The sequence below is a fragment of the Haplochromis burtoni genome, unplaced genomic scaffold (assembly GCF_018398535.1).
Source record: "Haplochromis burtoni strain Fernald_Lab_line unplaced genomic scaffold, NCSU_Asbu1 Contig_56, whole genome shotgun sequence".
Classification (NCBI taxonomy): Eukaryota; Metazoa; Chordata; class Actinopteri; order Cichliformes; family Cichlidae; genus Haplochromis; species Haplochromis burtoni.
The window spans coordinates 101,478-120,781 of NW_024582417.1; the positions used below are offsets into that span (position 1 = coordinate 101,478).

The 19,304-nt window shown below is 43.7% G+C and overlaps 1 protein-coding gene across 1 annotated transcript; it reads left to right on the forward strand.

Moving 5' to 3' along the window:
- The first annotated feature begins 6 nt into the window (after nucleotides 1–6).
- On the forward strand, nucleotides 7–17,456 carry brwd3 (bromodomain and WD repeat domain containing 3). Its single transcript, XM_042220887.1, has 36 exons — nucleotides 7–664; nucleotides 803–963; nucleotides 1,131–1,352; nucleotides 1,588–1,688; nucleotides 1,788–1,858; nucleotides 2,258–2,358; nucleotides 2,464–2,504; nucleotides 2,595–2,699; nucleotides 2,783–2,933; nucleotides 3,026–3,160; nucleotides 3,246–3,374; nucleotides 3,555–3,780; nucleotides 3,861–4,001; nucleotides 5,663–5,843; nucleotides 5,966–6,059; nucleotides 6,141–6,311; nucleotides 6,454–6,530; nucleotides 6,612–6,804; nucleotides 6,913–7,023; nucleotides 7,109–7,216; nucleotides 7,575–7,699; nucleotides 7,788–7,870; nucleotides 7,963–8,074; nucleotides 8,226–8,287; nucleotides 10,547–10,702; nucleotides 10,806–10,926; nucleotides 11,023–11,148; nucleotides 11,257–11,326; nucleotides 11,716–11,766; nucleotides 11,852–11,995; nucleotides 12,161–12,313; nucleotides 12,423–12,592; nucleotides 12,875–12,963; nucleotides 14,870–15,004; nucleotides 15,107–15,579; nucleotides 15,628–17,456. The coding sequence occupies exons 2-36, from the start codon at nucleotides 811–813 to the stop codon at nucleotides 15,964–15,966; spliced, it is 4,920 nt and encodes a 1,639-aa protein (XP_042076821.1). The 5' UTR covers nucleotides 7–664; nucleotides 803–810; the 3' UTR covers nucleotides 15,967–17,456.
- The last annotated feature ends 1,848 nt before the right edge of the window (nucleotides 17,457–19,304 follow it).

Below are 19,304 nucleotides of genomic sequence, written 5' to 3' on the forward strand. Positions count from 1 at the left end.
ATTCTATCGCGATATTTCATTTTCCTATCGTTGCCTAACATTATACCGGTATTACCGTGAACGGTATAATATGGCCCAGCCCTAGTACCAGGTACTAAAATAGTACCTACTTGGCCAGGGTTCCAAGCGATCTGAGCAGGTACTAAAGTGTGCCATCATCAGACTGCATACCACCAATTGGTAGGTTATTGACGTCACCCAAAGAGTCATGAGAGTGTCTCATTTGTGAAAATCTAAATCGCCAATTTTGAAACCCGGCAACGAGGGAAATGGTAACTAAAACAATGCTGTGGTCCCCAAGTCTGATGAAAAGCCACAGATTGAGCAGCAGCTATATTGTTGCCTTGATGTCCACCTTTGTTGTAGTGTTCGTGTTGCATACTAATTATGTCATGGGACTCTCGGACATGTTCCTGTAACAGCTACTACACACATGAGGTGGTACTCGATTGTAATGGAAAACCAGTCAATCTGAGGCGAGTCGATCCGAGTAGGTACTAATGGTAAAGGGGCTATAGTGCATTATTTTTGGCATTCATTCTTCAACTCACTGTTTTTAACATAGGTTGTAGCCACAAGGTATGTAGTGGCTCAGCTGTCGCTGCACTCCACCGAGGACGTCCACCAGAACCTCCAGTGAGCAATGGAAGTTCTCCTAATGTTGGTGTGTAAACTGTTTTTAAAATACATTTTTACAACAATATATGCCTTTTATTTCCACTAAGCACTTAGACCTGTGGTATTAAGTTTTCAGTGTCAGTGTGTTGCTTCTACTAATTATTCGTATGTGTTTCACATCAAGTGTCCATCATGGGTGCTCGCCAGGCCACAGGCACAGGTCGTTTTGGCCAGGTTCTGCCGTCTTCCTCCTACCAACACATGAAGATACACAAACGTATCCTTGGCCACCTTTCTTCAGTCTACTGTGTGGCCTTTGACCGTACCGGTCGTCGAATATTTACGGTGAGTAAGAATTTCTGTCTATTTTATTTTAGTGATTGTTCTTCCAGTTGTCGTGCCAGATCTAAGATAACTACTGAACTCTTCCAAAACACAACATGGAGCTTCAGCTGAAGGTGGTTTCCAGTGGAGCTGTCTTATTAATGTGTTGCTGTCGGATTGGTTTTTAGGGTTCTGATGATTGCTTGGTAAAAATCTGGGCCACAGATGATGGCCGGCTCCTGGCAACACTCCGCGGTCACTCAGCAGAGATCTGTGACATGGCTGTCAACCACGAGAACAGCCTCATTGCTTCTGCCAGCTGTGACAAAGTCATCAGAGTGTGGTGCCTACGCACCTGTGCGCCCATCACTGTGCTGCAGGCTCATGCTGCGTCTATCACATCCATACAGGTGATACTTAAAAGAAAGTGCAGAGCCCTTTTACAACATTTGAAGTATCAAATAAAACTAAAAACTTGACTACATCATACAGGAATTAAATGTTTGAAAGCAAATTCATCTACTTAATGCTTTCACCTTATCTTGAGCACTTGACCTGGGCCTGCTGCTGGCTTGTTATGTGAAATGCTGCACAGTCCTTCCCTGTGACTAACCAACACCAACTTTCCTTCTCTCCCTCCTCCAGTTTTGTCCAGCAGCCAGAGGAACAACTCGGTACCTGGCATCAACTGGTGCAGACGGCATGGTGTGTTTCTGGAAGTGGCACTCGCTCACCATGAAATTTAAGTAAGTATTGAGGCATCTAATGTGGCATGCTTAGTGGTTGCTTGGTGGTTTTCATTAAGATAACCACAGGTTCTGTTTTTTGTTTTCCCTTCCCCTCAGTAATCAGCCAGTCAAGTTTATGGAGCGTTCACGGCCCGGGGTGCAAGTCTCCACTTCATCTTTCAGCAGTGGTAAGTGTATCTCCATGCCAGGCAACATTTTGTTGTTACATGATCTCAGCTGCTGTGATTAGCAGAGCAAACACAGCTCAGTTAATAACTGCACTTATTTTTTTTTAATTTTTACTTTTGTGACTCCTGTTGAAAATCAATCCCATCTCCTATTTTAGGTAAACTTTTGTTGCTTTTAAGATATTAACTTAACCAGGCCAAACTTCCACAGATGCATATAAGAGAATCTCATTTGAGTGACGGAATAAATGCTGCCCGCAGTTTAAAAAAATAGGGTAGTGTGTTTGCAAAATGAAAAGCATTTCATCATTTGAAATGGTTACAAGTTAACTAATATACAGTATGGCAGAACACTGTGAGGGTCATTGTTGTAGACTGAATGTGTTCTTCTGTTAATAGGTGGCATGTTCATGGCTACTGGAGGCACTGATCATATGATCAGGGTCTACTATCTTGGTGCTGAGTCTCCTATGAAGGTTTCTGAGATGGATGCTCACACGGTAAGAAACAGCATCTAGTCACTACATCCTGCTTGGTCCGCTCCGTTGTGCTTTTTAAGCTTCATTCACACAACTTGTATTCTTTCCTACTTTTTGTGCTTTTAGGATAAAGTCGTGGTCGTCCAGTTCAGCAATAACAGTGACAGGTGAGTGTGCTTGCTCAAATCTGCAGGGACTTCAAATATTTTTTGTGTGTTTTACAAGTGTGTGAAGAATAACTGTGTATGTGTGTCCAGCCTAAGGTTTGTGAGCGGCAGTCGCGACGGTACGGTGAAGATTTGGCATTACCAGCAGCAGGAGTGGAAGAGCACCACTTTAGACATGGCTGCAAGGCTTCCAGGGTAAGAGAGGGAAGACTCGTAGTGTTTAGTGATGGCACTTCTGCCGCTATCATATTTCACGTCCAATGGGATGTTCTTTTTAGGAGCACTGCCGCCACAGGGGACGACAAAGCTAAGTTGGTGGTGACTATGGTTGCCTGGGACCGCACTGACAGCACCATAATCACAGCGGTGTCAAACTACCTGCTCAAAGTGTGGAGCACATCCACAGGACAGCTGCTGCACATTTTGTCTGTGAGTAGCTGAAGCCGACATTATCTGCAGCTCATTCGGTGTAAAATGGCAAATTGGCCTACTTGATTGTCTGTGCTGTCTCTCTGTTCAAGGGTCATGACGACGAGGTGTTTGTGCTGGAGGCTCATCCATTTGACTCCCGCATCATGTTATCTGCCGGCCACGATGGCAACATTTACATCTGGGACCTAACCAAAGGAGTCAAGATCCGCAATTTCTTCAACATGGTAACCGATCCTCAGCGAGCATCACCTACCAGCAATGCTTTGTTTTTCACCAGCTTTAAGTTCAATTTTAAATGTTTGTTTGCAGATTGAGGGCCAAGGCCACGGTGCTATTTTTGACTGCAAGTTCTCAGCAGATGGGCAGCATTTTGCCTGCACTGACTCACACGGCCATTTGCTCATCTTTGGTTTTGGCTGCAGCAGACCATATGAAAAGGTAACTGCTAGCTGAGTCTTGTTTGCCCAAAACAATCACCCCTATCATTTCCTCACTTTTAAAGGAACATTTAGAATAAATATTTGGACAGCACAGTGGATTTGTGATTACACATTTTGTTCTTTAATCATAAGGATCGGTGTCACCCTGTGGCGGTGCGCTGTTCTTGTTCCCCTCCAGATTCCCGACCAGATGTTCTTCCACACGGACTATCGCCCTCTTATCCGTGACTCTAATAACTACGTCCTGGATGAGCAGACGCAACAGGCGCCACACCTCATGCCTCCACCCTTCCTTGTGGATGTCGACGGGAATCCTCATCCTCCTCACTACCAGCGCCTGGTGCCTGGACGGGAGAACTGCAAGGAAGAGCAGCTAATACCTCAGATGGGATACATGGCTAACAGTAAGCACAGATTCACAGGTGAAAATTCAGAAGAAGTGACAGATGGTATTTGATGCTTGATTTCTCCTTGCTTTACTTAGATGATGGAGAGTTGGTTGAGCAGGTTCTTGGCCAGCAAACGGCAGAAAATGGAGAAAGCCCGTTGGACAATCTCATCAGACAGCTGCAGAATGAACAAGATGAGCGTCAGAATGCAGAGCAGGAGGCAGAAGGGGAAGAAGGTGTGTGGGGTTTTTTTTTTTTTTACTCAAAATGATTGAAGTTTTTCCCAAAACTTTAAGTGTCTTTTGTCCTGTGTCCCACCCCTCTCCCAGAACCAGCCACGGCAGATGGCTGCCCCTCCCTGAGCCTGATTCTGCTGAAGGTTTCTTCCTGTTAAAAGGGAGTTTTTATTTTCCCACTGTTTGCCAAGTGGTCGCCTGAGTTTTGGGGGGTTTCTCTCCAATATTGCAGGTGCTTTACTAGTGGTGCAACGGATCACGGTTGATCCGAAATCGGGACCGATGCCACTCCACGGTTCGGTACGCACGTGATCCGAAGACTCAAAAAAGAAAAGAAAAAAAGTATGTGTATGGTGCGCGTGGTCAGTCTGTTAAGCGGTAGTTATGGCCGGCGCTAGCGGTCCAAGTGGCGGAGCAGAGGAGTTTGCGGCATTTAAGCAGCCCTTTGCTGCCCAATCCGACCGGGCTAAACATATGATGATGTGATGAACGTGCTTGAGCCACGCTATGATATCTCGTTGCGCATCCACTTCAGTGTGACAAGATCGTTCCAAGCATGTATGAGCATGAAAAGTTTAAAGTTATGGCTGAACTGTCCCAAGCATCTTCTGTTGCTCAAACTACAAATGGGTGGACCTCCAGGGCAACACAAAGCCACGTGACCGCTCGTTATATCACAGCAGAATGGTAGATACAAAGCCCTGTACTGCCCTATAGATTACATTAGATTAGATGAAACTTTATTTATCCCTCGGATGGGTTCCTCCGGGAAATTCAGTTTCCAGTAGCACAGCACTGACAGAAGTTGCAGAATGTGAGCAGAAATATACCATATATACACCATATATATAAATACAGAGGATACAAAAGGAATAAATAGAATAAATAGGAATAAGAATACAAGGGAACGGCACATTTCAAGTACTGTGAGTCTATTACACCGTTGGATATTAACAAAAACTATTGCACAGTGAAAAGGCGCTACAGCTTACTTGTTCCCCCCTCCTTTTGTCCCCGTTTCCCCTCCCTCTCCCCTCCAGCGAGGAGTTAAACAGTTTGTTGGCGTGTGGGACAAAGGAGTTTTTAAGTCTGCTGGTCCTTGACTTTGGGAGAAGCAACCTGTCACTGAACAGACTCCTCTGGTTGTTTATGGCCGTGTGCAGAGGATGCCCAGCATGGTCCATAATATCCATATTGCACCTTAATTTGTTTTTATATAAGTGCGTGGAATGAGTCTTCAGTTGAATGTTTTTTTTAATAGGCTAAAAATACTTAAATAAGTAAATGGCGAGTCGAATTTTTGTCTTTTCCCCCCCCTATTTTTGCTGATCCGAAAATTGATCCGATCCGTGACTTAAAACCGTGATCCGATCCGAACCGTGAGATTTTTGATCCCTTGCACCACTAGGCTTTACTGTACAATATAAAGCGTTTTGAGGCGACGCTTCGTTTTATTTGGTGCTATATAAATAAACTCAAATTAAATCGAAGAGAACATTTTTGGCTCTTTCTCAGTGGCTGAGGTTATACTTGTGAAATTCTACTGTTTTTGCAAAACTCTGAACATAAACATTTCTTGTCAAGTTTTTCCAAAAGTGGAGTTTGTCCCCAGTAACCTGTAATTATATTTAAAAGAGAAAAAAATATAATCTTGTTTTCAGCTGGTGATGGCGCAGAGGCGGTGCCCTCCTCTCCAGTTGTTGCACCTCGCAGAAGTGGGCAAGTGGATGGGGTGTGGCAAATGCAGCATAACGCCCTTCCCAGTCAGGTGGCCACCGAGAGGGACCTGCTGGCCTGGAGCCGCAGAGTGGTGGTCAATGAAGTGCTGCAGGGGATATTCAGGTGAGGAGGATGAAGGGAATTAGATTAGTTTTAAGGGGATTGCATAGAAAGATTTGATTTTAAAGCAAGGAGATCTTTTTTTTATTTTAAATTCAAAATGCTTTTTTAAATTTATTTTTAAGAGTTTCAGAGGAGTGCAGACAAGCCAAAGGTGACATTGAATGTTCTCTATACTACGCTGAGAGGAAGAAGAAACCAGTAACCTGTGCACCTAAGGTACGCTATTTTCTGCGTCACTATTGTTACGTCAGATATCGCACATGTGCTGATTCATTCCTGATATTTTGGGTTTCGTAGAGCGATCTCTTGTCTTCACGCCTGCGCTCCCTGCGGCCCACGAAGAAAACTCATAAGCGCCATGCCTATCAAACCCGGTCAGCTCAAATCCGGCGTCCTGGAACCAGGAGTAGAAATCCCAGCAACCGACGTACCTCTAACAGCCAGATGGACTCGGAGAGTGATGGAGAAGTATGATTCACCTTGTTCTGCTTGATTTGTAAAGTTACCGTGCTATAAGGTCACTTAGTAAACAGGAATAAAATCAGAAACAAGTGCTAACTGTTAGCAGTCATTCGTGTTATACTGAAGGTTTTGGATGTATTTTTGTTAGCAGGCAGAAGAACAGGTGGAGCAAACCGATGCATCTTCAGATGGTGATGCTCGGTGGCAGAGTGAAAGCAGCTCCAGGTAAATAAACACACTGATCAAGGAGAATTTTCAAAATATAGTCCGATCACCTGCCTGACGATACCCCGCTTTGATTCTCAGCGATTCCTCCAGTGAATATTCTGATTGGACAGCGGATGCTGGGATCAATTTGCAGCCGCCAAAGCGACCTACCAGGAGACCTGTACAGCCTCCAGATTACAGCAGCTCTGAGGAAGAAGGAGATAACGAAGCCAAGGAGGCAAGGACGAGGGAAAAAGAGAAGAGGAAGAAGAAGTCCAAGGAGACCAAACAAGTGAGCCACCTGCAGCTGCAGTAGTCACAGTAAAAGCACATTTTGCTAGTTGTCACACAACATGGCACGAGTATGTACTTTAACATGTGGTAAATCATATACACTCAGAAACCCACATCCTCTCTGGGTGGACTTGATGCGGAAGAGTGGCTGCCACCATCTTGGATTATGGAGACTGTCCCCCGCCGCTCTCCTTTTGTTCCACAAATGGGAGATGAAGTAAGGACTGACGCTCCTAATATCAAACAGGAAATACATGTTACATCACACTTTTTAAAATCATGATTCTCCTGTCCTCCTCCAGCTCATCTACTTCAAACAGGGCCATCAGGCTTACGTCCGGGCTGTTCGCAGAGCTAAGGCTTACAGCATCAACCCTCAGAAGCAGCCGTGGAACAGACTCAACCTCAGGGTGAGGCACAGTTTTATATAATAGCAAGTGCTGTGTATCGGCCCCGGCATGCTCCATTAGTGCCCAAGCTGTTTGGAGAGTCTGAAAACGGCAGCCAATTTTTGTAACCACCTGAAAGCGGTAACCTGGTGGTCTCACTCACTTTGCACTGCTCTTAGACCTGAGCAAAAATTAGCAAGCCTCTAAGCTCTCTGCTGAGTCCCCCTTCAACCCCGCTAGTTCACCACAATCTGCTGCTGTTTTTGTAAATGAAAACAACTTGAATCTCTTGAAACACAATATACAGAATGCCACAGTAATCCTTCCTTACAGGAGCTTGTACAGCTGCATTGACCTCCTTTTCTCTCTTCCGCCTCAGGATCAGGAATCTGTGAAAGTGGTTGGAATTAAGTATGAAGTGGGACCTCCTACCCTCTGCTGCCTAAAAGTGGCGTTCTTGGACCCAGTCTCAGGGAAAATGACCAATGAGTCTTTCTCCTTAAAGTGAGCATGAGCAATACTTGTATATTCAATGTAATAAACGACTGTGACCACATGTATTTGACCACTTTTTCATTCCCACACTTCCCAGGTATCATGACATGCCTGATGTCATTGATTTTCTGGTACTGCAGCAGTTTTACAACGAGGCTAAAGAGCACAACTGGCAACCTGGTTAGTCACTCCCCAGCAGTCTCCTTCCTGTATTTACTGCTCACGTAAAATTGTAAGGACTGTCCGTCACCTTAGTTTGATCCTCTGTTCAGGCATGAGGTTCCGCAGCATCATTGACGACGCCTGGTGGTTCGGCTCTGTGGAGGATCAAGAGCCCCTGCAGCCAGAGTATCCCGACAGCCTGTTTCAGTGCTACGCAGTAAAGTACGTCTGTGTGTGAGCAGAGCTCGCTGTAATTTTCTTAATTTATTTTTTGCTGGCTTCATGTCACCTTCTCCACAGTAAAATCAGATAAGCATCTCTAATCTCATACGCAGCATGATCTAGTGGCATATTATCCCATTTGTTTCATCAGATGGGATAACGGTGAGCGGGAGAAAATGAGTCCCTGGGATATGGAGCCTATTCCTGAGGAAGGTCAGTAATATTTATTGAAATGTGTGTATTATTTTGAAATATGGCGCTCTGTTACAGAAGATAAAAGACGCAGAAAAAAGTCAAACATAATCGTACCCAATAAAAGTGAAATACTGCACATTATGGCATTTCTATTGAAAAGAAACACATTTGATCTCATTCATCTAACAGCGGGGTAGAAACCCACAACAAAAACATTGTCTGCCCTTCATTTCCGTGTCCTTATTGGAATAACCATAGAAACCATAGAAACACTGTTTGTGTTTTTATTGAACTCTATCCCATTAATTTTAACCCAGAGAATTCTTTATAGCCTGCAGTGTAACGTTTAACTACCGTATTTTCACGACCATAAGGCGCACTGTGCTAAAAGGCGCAGTCTCAGTTATGTGTGCCCTTACTGTATTTAACACACACATAAGGCGCACTGGACCATAGGGCGCATACAAGTACCGTATGCGTATTTAAAAATAAAGCGGGAGCAAACCTGATTCGGTACCTTACTCACATTTCTATTGCCGGTAATCGTCATCATCAACAACACACAAGCATACAAGTGTGCGTATTTAAAAATAAAGCAGGAGCAAAACTGAGTTTGGTACTCACATTTTTATTACCAATAATCGTCATCATCAACAACACACAAGCATACAAGTGTGCATATTTAAAAAATAAAGCAGGAGCAAAACAAAGTTTGGTACTCACATTTTTATCATCAATCAAACCCATCGAAGTCCTCATCCTCTGTGTCTGAATTGAACAGCTGCGCTAAATCTCCATCAAACATGCCAGGTTCACTGTCTTCACCGTCAGAGTCACTTTCCGTGCCGTGCGGCTCCTCGGAAACGATGCCGGCTTTTGCGAAAGCTCGAACAACAGTGCCAGCAGACATGTTAGCCCAAGCATCTACAATCCATTGGCAAATTGTGGCGTAACTCGCCCGGCGCTGCCTTCCACTCTTAGTGAAACTGTGGTCTCCACCGGTCATCCATCGCTCCCAGGCCGCTCGCAGCCTTACTTTGAACGGGCGGTTCACACCGATGTCCAGCGGTTGGAGTTCCTTTGTCAGGCCTCCCGGAATGACAGCAAGCTCACAGTTCATTTGCTTCACAAGTTTTTTCACATCGGCTGTGAGATGGGCACGCATAGAGTCACAGATCAACAGCGATGGTGATGCGTGGAAAAAACCACCTGGTCTCCTTACATACACCTCCCTCAGCCATCTTTCATCATTTCCTCATCCATCCAGCCCTTTTCATTTGCCTTAATGATGATTCCTGCTGGAAACTTCTCTTTAGGCAAAGTCTTTCGCTTAAAAATCACCATAGGCGGCAGTTTCTGTCCATTAGCATGGCAGCCAAGCACAACAGTAAAAGAAGACTTTTCATACCCCGTTGTGCGTATCGCTACCGTGCTGGTCCCCTTCTTCTCCACAGTGTGACTCACCGGGATGTCAAAAGTGAGCGGGACCTCGTCCATGTTTGTGATGTGGCTGGGCTGGATGTTTTTGTCGCCGATGTGTTTGCTGCAGTAGGAGCGGAAGATGGCCAGCTTTTCCTTATAATCCGCTGGAAGTTGCTGCGCTACCGTAGTCCCGGTCCTGATGGAAAAATGGCACCGTTTCATAAAAAGTGAAAGTGAAACTGCTTTTAGCCGAATGGTGACCGTCGAAACGCTTCTCCCGCTCGCTCTTTGCTCGATGATCCACCGCTCGAGTCTTTCCTCCAACTCGAGCCACCTCGCCTTATGTCCGCGGAAACTCAGCTGCGTTTTCTTGACCTGCCGGAGCTTGTTTTCCAGCTTCCTCCATTTGCGAACCATCGATTCGTTAATCTTAAATTCTCTCGCCGCTGCTCGATTTCCATGTTCCTCCGCGTAGCTGATGGCCTTCAGTTTAAACTGTGCTTCGTAAGCGTGTCTCTTTGCCATTTTCAGGGTTGTTAAAACAACGATGTCCTGCATAATGCACATACCTGTCTAAAAGGACAGGTATGTGCGATTGTCCCGGTATATACGATCAACCCCACACTTCACCCTTTAACGTTCTCATGGTGTTCTCTACTAAGTCCTCCTTACAACACATAGGGCGCACCGCGCTATAGGGCGCGCCACACTTTTTGAAGAAAATCTAAAACTTTTAAGTGCGCCTTATGGTCGTGAAAATACGGTACCAAAAAAAAAGTATTTTACTTCTCTCCTTTTTTTTTTCTCGGTTACCAACTGCTGTTTAATGTTCTAACACTTTTGTGGCTCCATCAGCTGCTTTGCCAGAGCAGGTTGGTGATGGTGTAGAGGTGGCAGAAGAGGAACTGAAAGCTCTACTCTATGAGCCTCAGGAAGGTGAATGGGGGGCTCATACACGAGATGAAGAATGTGAGCGAGTCATTCATGGCATCGATCAGCTTCTGACACTGGGTATGCCTCCCAAAAGGATTGATGAAGCTTTGCGGTAAAGTACAATCTGACCTTGTTTTCCTGACCTTTGCTAGGTTTGATTTTATTTGTGTTTGTTCCCCAGATGTAGCCAAGGCGTTCGCATTACCGGTAAATTTGCAGGACTACCCTCTGTACTGCACCGTAGTGGCTTACCCCACTGACCTCAGCTCCATCCGCACACGTCTGGAGAATCGCTTTTACAGGTGAAGCATCATGCACTCATAAACCTTCTCTATGAGTTCAAAGTCCTGGTGTGTTAACATCTGAGTTTCAACCACTGATGCGTTCCTCTGCTCCAGGCGGATCTCTGCATTAATGTGGGAGGTGCGTTACATCGAACACAATGCCCGCACTTTCAATGAACCTCAAAGCCCCATTGTAGCAGCTGCCAAGGTGGTGACTGATGTTCTCCTTCATTATATCGGGTAAGACTTGACAGAGTTTCTGCTGTTAAATTTACCGATGCTTTAACAGTGGAGTGACCATGATGAAAACAAACATTTCTGATGCCTTGATCCCGCTGCCTCATTCAGGGACCAAAGTTGCATCGACGTCTTGGATCTGTATCGTAAACTGAAGTCTGAAGTCAGCAGTGAAGCTGAGGTGGGTGTTGCACAAGTGTTACCGCGTTTGTGTGGTTTGTATTATTAGACTGACTATAGGATTCCTGCAGATCACTGAAAAAGTCAGTAGAAAAGAAAATAAGGTCTTTAATGTTTCATGTTTCCTACAAAATTACTTACTTTATTTTAGGATGTGATTTGAACCATTGCACTAGAGATTAGCTTAGGAAGCCAACTGTATTTGTTATCCAGTAATCCATTAATGACCTGATGTAGACGTTGCCTTTGTTTCTTGTTTGATTTGGAAATGAAAAGGAAACATAGGCTATCCCAGCTGGAGATCACTGCATTACATTCACATGTCCCAAAAAGCAAATGGAAACATGGATTTTTATGTGGGGGTTTTTTTTTGTTTGTTTTTTTTTGCAGGTTGACTTGGACGTAGATTCAGACACTCCAGGAACATCTACAGGACACCGGGTAAGGCAGCAGTTGATATTTGACAGGATTTTTAACCTCCCAGCTGTTGTCCCAATCTCAGTGACTTTCATTTTGTCTCTGCCAGGGAGGCACTGCAAATTCTAAGAAACGTGGTGTGGTTCTGGATCCGAAAGCCTGGCGAGGTCAATGTCGAGAGCTGTTGCGTCGAATGACAGCTTCCACGAATTCCGAACCTTTCAGGCAGCCTGTGGATCTCTTTGAATATCCGGTAAAACAATCAGGATAAACCTCCATTTGAAATAAAACCACACATGCCAGACACTTTTTACAGCTTAAAGTAGCATTTGCAGTGCATGCTGCAAGTGTAAAACTGAAGTTGCATTCAGGTGAAGCACTGTGTTCTTCAGCGTTTCTGCTCTCTTTTTTCGTTCAGGACTATCGAGACATCATTGACACTCCCATGGATCTGGGTACAGTGTCAGAGACACTGGCAGTAGGAAATTATGAAAATCCCATGGAGTTTTCCAAAGACATCCGCCTCATTTTCAGCAACTCTAAAGCATACACTCCTAACAAGAAGTCACAGGTGAGTAGCTCACTGAGAAATAAAACATTCTGTAAAAATGCTGTTGTTATAGGTGCAGTCTGAGAAAGCTTTGGTTTAGCGTTTACGTATCGCGTTCTTTTATTTCTAGATCTATACCATGACCCTCAGCTTGTCGGCCTTCTTTGAAAAACACATCATCTCCATCATTTCTGACTACAAGTCTGCCATTCAGAACGAACGGCGGGCTCGTCAACATCTCACTTACAGGAACAGATTGCACAACGGAGGCAGCTCGCCACCTAATAGTCCATCCCACAGGTACTCGGCCACATTCACAAACCTAGACGCACCGTGTTATCAGATTATATTTTTCACTCGGGCCCATCAAAGTGTCTGCAGCTTCTGAAAGCATCTCAGAAGTGCCGTACTGAAATAAAGAAATGTTTTCTCTTTAATATTATTTCAAGGTGTCGTGGTTGGAAAAACGATTCCAGAAACTGCTGAAAGTTGCAGGCACCCTGTCGTTGTTTATATTTATTATTGTGTTGTTAACAATAATTCTGAACTGTTGCTTCTTTCTTGTTCCCCTCTCCTGCCCAGCTCAAAAGGAAAGCACAAGTCAGGGAAGGCATCAAAGCCAAAAAAATCCCAGACCTCAACAAAGAATCGTTCTCAGAGATCACATAAAGGTACGTCTGCACTGTTGTGGCTTTCTGTGCTTTATAGATCCTTCTGCTGTGTAGACTAGTGCAGTGAGCTGCTCTTAGAGTTGGTTAAAGTAATAGTTCTTACTCTTCAAAAACCAGAATGACCTCAGTTTGGTTTTAATCCAATGAAAAGCTGCAGAGGTTATCAAAACTTAACAGATGTTTGTTTCCTGTGAATCAAAGCGTAACATCAGTGTCATTTTTCTTTTTTTCAGCTTTTACAGTACATACAGATGGCTCATTAAACGTGTCAATAAACACTTTTATTTAAACAACTTATTATATAGTAGCAGGGGCAGTATGACTGAACATTTATATACCAGTATTTTAGAAGCCTTGCAGTTTCATGACACATCACCTTTAAAAAATAATAATTATAATAACACACATTTTATTTCATAATTGTGTCTTCACATAGCTTTACAGTGACTCGTTCTTCAGGACTGGATAGGATGTAGAAACATAAATGTCTTGATAAACTAAAAAAATTACACAACTGAAACAAAAAATAATCTTTCAACAAAACTGGCATGTGTGGAACAAGGAGCTGCCTGTTCCACTCTGAGGTCACATGTAATGACACTGAAGTCAATATAAGGCTTCTTACTGTTGATGTTTCCTGCAGCAGAGCTGGGAAGTGCAGCTTTGAAACAAACTCTGTTTGCACTTTTCCTTCCAAACTTTGTGGCAAAAATTATTCATTTGGAAAGACGTCAGTTAGTCTTGAGTAACGCATTAAGCAAAAGTTGATGTGACGCAAAAAGCAATTCTCTCCTTTTTTTTTTTTTTTTTTTTGCTTCTTTTTTTTCCCCCAAGGCCAAAAATGCTCCAAACAGCAGATTCTGCCCTCTTTTCTTTATCTTTCATCACTTTTTACTGTTGTTGGAAGTGGTGACTGTTTGCTGTTAGTTATGCTATGCTAAAAACAATTTCCGTTTCTGCTAGAAAGTTTGTTTCCCCCAATTAAGAGAGTTAAAAATGGTCATTTTAAATCAAATTCTGCATCATAAAACTGTAACGATTAATACAGGCACATCTCAACAGAGGTAACACGCGACACGGCGCAAGAAAAGCTGACCAAAGGTGCATATTGAGAATCCCGTCTTTTAGAAATTTCTGGAAAATTTAGTTTATTGAACAAACTGCAAACAAACAGTGAGTGGTTCAGCCCCAAATCTTTGTCCAGCAAACATCAACTGTAAGGGGAAAGCCGTACTCACCATGGCCATGCAAGCCTAGAGGTGTCAGTCAGCCAATAAAATCTCCCGCCTGAGTGATGCAGGCAACTTTTCCCACCTTTAGCATGTGGTGGTGACGCTGTGTGGATACTGATCAATCTAAGGTTTTGTGTAAACTTGGCTTTTAGTTTTAGGAACATGCTACAAGCCAGTATTTATCTATTTATGTCGTCACTAAATCTGTAGCAGGTCAGCAAATCATGGAAAATAAACCAGGATGGAAGAATTAATGAAATATCCATGTTAATCAAGGAGTTTTGAAAGCTTGGGGACATGAAAAAAGGAAAATATGAAAACGCTACCAAACAAAAGACAAAAAAATCAGTTTTCAGAGAAACTGAAGAGAAATGGTAGGAATGGCAAACAAAGTATATTTTCCCACTTATAAAACAGGTCACCATTTCAATTTGTCCATTTGGCTCTACTTTGTTTAGTGTTAGTTAGCTAATATCGAGGTTAGCATCCCAACAAAATGGTGAATATAACAAACGACATTCAGGCTCTCTGCATTATTTTTGATGGTGTTACCTGACTTGCATACATTCACCTCTGCTAAAAGCTTCTAGTATCTTCTAATGTGATTAGTTGCTTCTGTACTCTCAGCTTTTCTGATGGATAATTGCATTGTGTCTTTTTTTTTTCTTCTTTAGCTCAGCAAAGTGGTAATGTAGCAGAGGAAGAGGACGTCCAGCCTTCTTCCCCAACTTCAGGGACGAGTTTCAGGAGCAGAAATCAAGGAGCACATCGGGTGACCCGCAGCCAAGCAACTCCCGTGAAGAAATCAGGTATTGCGAGCAGTAACTAAAAAGCATGCACGTTTTCCCTTTTCAGTGTTTCTGCAAAGTTACGGTGCAGAAGTGACCCGCCGCCCTCTTGTTTTCCATCAGGTCACCAGAATAACTTGCACCTAAGTAACGGCTCCAGACAACGGCACTTGCGAGAAACGTCGCAGTCCGACGATGAAGAGGAGGCGTCAGGATCCAACAGCTCCTCGTTGGAGTCGTCCTCCACCTCGTCGTCATCATCATCATCATCCTCCTCCTCCTCCTCCTCATCGTCGGACAGCGACAACAGCTCTGACTCTGAGGTGGAAAAGTACGTGGAGGGAGGAGGAGATCACGACTACAGAAAAGCACCCTGCCTGTCAGTACGCCTCTCAGCTAAGGGTAAGGTGGCAGCCTCAGAAAAGAGGAGACACAAAGGAGGAGAGGACACAGAGGCACAGGGACCTAAACGAGCACGACTGCAGCTTGAGGTAGAGGAGCAGGAGGATGAGGAGGAGGAAGAGGCAGAGGAGGATGAGGAAGAAGAAGAGGAGGAGGAGGAGGAGGAAGAGGAAGAGAAGGAGCAGCAGCAACAGGTGGATTTAAAACATGAGGAGGAGGAAGAAGAGGAGGAGGAGGAGGAGGAGGAGGAAGAAGAAGAGGAAGAAGAAGAGGAGGAGGAAGAAGAAGAAGAGGAGGAAGAGGAGGAGCCAGAGGACGAGGATGATAACAACTCTGAGGTGCAGACACGAGCAGCAGCAGCTCCAGCAGCAGCTAGCAGCCAGAGAGGCAGCCAGTGTAAGTCTCGGCGGGTCAACACACGAAACCAGGGCCGCAGGACAGTTCGATACGGAGACGACTCGGAGGATGATGGCCATGGGTCGAAAGACGACCCTCTAAACCTGGGCATGTCCCGCTCAGGACGGGTACGCCGTATGACTGAGAAAGCCCGTGTCAGCCACCTTATGGGCTGGAGTCACTGACACGTCGCCCCTCACCCATCCCCTTTTTTCCAAACCTCAATGAAAGAACTGTAAAACATGAGTAACACATCAGGGATTATTCTTTTTCTTTTTATACAAATTTGTGTGTGTGTGTATATATAATATATAAATATGATTTCTCTTTTTATCTAAAGACTGATTGTGACTCTCAAACTGATAGCCGGTGCTCATAAAATGTTGCCACGGATTTTTTTTCTTCCCTGGTCAACTGAGCTTCTGTTCAACACGGACCCTCTCCAACTGGATTAACTCACCTCGGCCTTACTGCTTCTCTGGAAGAGCCCTTACGACATGGCTCTGGTCTTCTTCCTCCTCATCCTGTGGTTTCACGTCTAGAACTTTAAACACTATATAAAGTCCCCTTCTTCCCTCCAGCAACCTTTCTTGCTCCTGGTCACCAAAGAAGGATGTGGAGATGCCAAAAAAATGGTGCTCATCTGTAGTTTTGTTTTGTTTAATTTTATTTCTTTTTCACTGAGTAAATCAGCAAAACTGTTGCGGTAGTGGTCACAGCCACAGGTGCAGAATCACTTAAGGTATCTGATGTCAACCTTTCTCGTTTGCAGCACAGACTTCCATCTGATTGTGCTCTCCTCAACTGAGGACTAGCAATATTAGGAAGAAGTGGGTAAAATAAAATGGCAACACGCTCTTACCCCAGGGCATAAAATACTGCTGTTGTTCTTGGCTTTGTACAGATGTTGTCTTGAGACGGGGTTATGTCACATTTGGGTGCTTCATTGTATTTCACTTTGTTTTCTTTCAGTTTTTACTTGCTGGTGAGATTTGAACACCAAAAACTGCTTGGTTAGGAAAAAGATTGTTGTTTACACCTGCTTGTTGAAGAAGAAAAGTTTACCTGCTGTGTTTAAATGCGACTCCAGGCGGTCCATAAGACCCAAACTGTTTTGTATTTGAGTGGTAGACTGGTTTCTATAACCAATCACTACACTGTCTCCACCTCTTTGCATTTCTTTGAGACACTGGTGGTTTTGACACAACAGCAGTATTTGACGCCCTGGGAGCAGACGGAGAATAGATTACCATAGTAATATCCCTTTCAATGTCCTTGGTCTGTGAATGTGAAAGGAAATGTCTTTCCCCAGCTTCTTCTTGCTTGGGTCTTCTCTTCAGCACTGTTATTTAGATAGAGTTGGGTGCTGTTTTTAAAGGGTAAAGGTGGTGTATTCTTTCTTTCGGGGGTAACAAAGCCACTGTTTTTAGTGCTGTTGTACTCTGAGTGATCAGACCTGCAAATATTCATGGTTATTTCCGCAGCTCCTTCTCTACCCAGCCTGTGCAAAAGCAAAGGAATGCCCTGGCCAGCTCTCTTCCACAGAAATATTTATTTTTCCATTGCATTATACTCGGGTTACTTTATCTATTTCATACTTTATTAGTGATGAGGAAAAAGGAAATATTTGCACATTTATCTCCTCCATGTGGCAGCTGAGTAATAAAGATATTAGAGAAATAAGATGAAACCTCATTTTTGTGTAAGAATGTTTAAACTGTGCCGGCGGCACTTTTGATTCAGCCTTCCCCCCCCCCCCCCCCCCCCCTTTTTTTTTGTTTTTGTTTTTGTTTAGGTTTATAAATATAAGTAGAAATCTTTTTCAACCTGTGCATGATTAAACTGAAGGTCTCATCTGATTGCGCTTTCTTCTGGTTAACAGCGGAAGTATCATCCTTGGATGACCGTTTCTTCTCTTTGTAGCCTGATGGGTTTCAAACTTTGATAGTAGATCAACTGCACACATGATGGTTTTCTCCATCACTCTATACAATCACTGTCTCCCCCCCCCTACATGACCTACATTCTCATATCAACACTGGATGCTATGATTCAGACACACCTTCTCACCCCTCCGTCACTGAGGAGAGAGGCAGGCCTCCAAAGTTATTGTAAAGCTCGGTTAGTGACAGATTCTGAGAGACGAAACACAAATCGGCGTCTCAAATCAGGTGTGCTGAGCAGCAGCATTAACTGGTGTCTTGGAATTCCTATGGCTCAGTGTGGGAAGACTATTCTTATTTTGATACAGTATTTTCATACAGTAGATGACGCTTAGTCTTGCCTCAAAGCATCAGATTAGTCAACAAAGACAACGTTCTCCCATAGGTTGAATAAGCTTAATGTGTTTTTTATAATGTTTTAATTGTGTTTTGTTTTTTTTAATAAAAAAGAAAATGAACTTCTCTTAGAATTTTGTTCCCTCCTTTTTTTTCTTTTAGAAAATTTTCCATGTCTGATATCTGTCCACGCTAAGCCTGCATAAGCTTGAAGGGCTACTCGCGCAACACAGGGACTGAGTCATCAGTTGTCTTAGTAATGGGTCGTAAACAGCCACCGAAGGCAGAGATTCGAGAGTTTCTGAACACTGGGGCTGCTGACTGTGATGGTAGGCAGTCATAAACCTCACTGTACCATTTGCAACTGCCTAACTGCATTAATGCACTGAAAGCTGGGGTGAGTCAGACAAGGAACAAACAAGGTTGAGCTGTGACGCACCGTGCTCCACCACACCTAGAAACTGCAGTGATGCTGGAGGATCTTACGATTTCTAACTATTCGGTGCATAAAGAGATAAAGGTCATTTTTAGTGTGACAAGTGTGCCAAACAGCAACAAAAAAAAGGAAAAGGTGACTTGTTATATAAAACGCCTTCATTCTATATCTAAATTGAGTCTTAAACTGCTAAATCCTCAAATGCTTATATCAAGTGATTAAAATCTGATTAAAGGCTTTTTCTTTGTAAAGTATAGCTGCTGGGTGAGTGCAGCACACGGCAGGAAAAGAGTGTGTTGGCCAGTTTTGTGTCTTCAGCATTAATAAAGTAATGATTAGAATTACATCCTTTAAAATGCAGCATTATACAATTGAGGGAGGTCTTACCAAAATACTGTGAAAATTGGTAATGTGCTCCTGGAAAAGTATGAATTATTCATATAAAACGTAAATCCTATAGACACACCCATCAGCTCTCACAAGACTGATTATAGGTCCTCATCTTAATAATGTGCCAAAACATAACCTAGAGTAAGGATGTAGCATCCTTCAGGACATTTTTCTAATTATATGATCCATCCACCCTTTTTCTTAACCACATTTACACAGGTTAAAGTTGTGTGGGGCTCCAGCCAAATGTCATTCGTCCTGGGATGGGTTGCCATTCATTTTAGAATTACCAGTTGACCTCACATGCAGAAGACCCATAGAGTAGTGGTTTACACATTTTACTAACAAGGGGAAGTTCCAATTCCTGAAGGAATCTGAGTATCCGGCGTAAAAATCTGCCCAATCAAACATGCAGAGC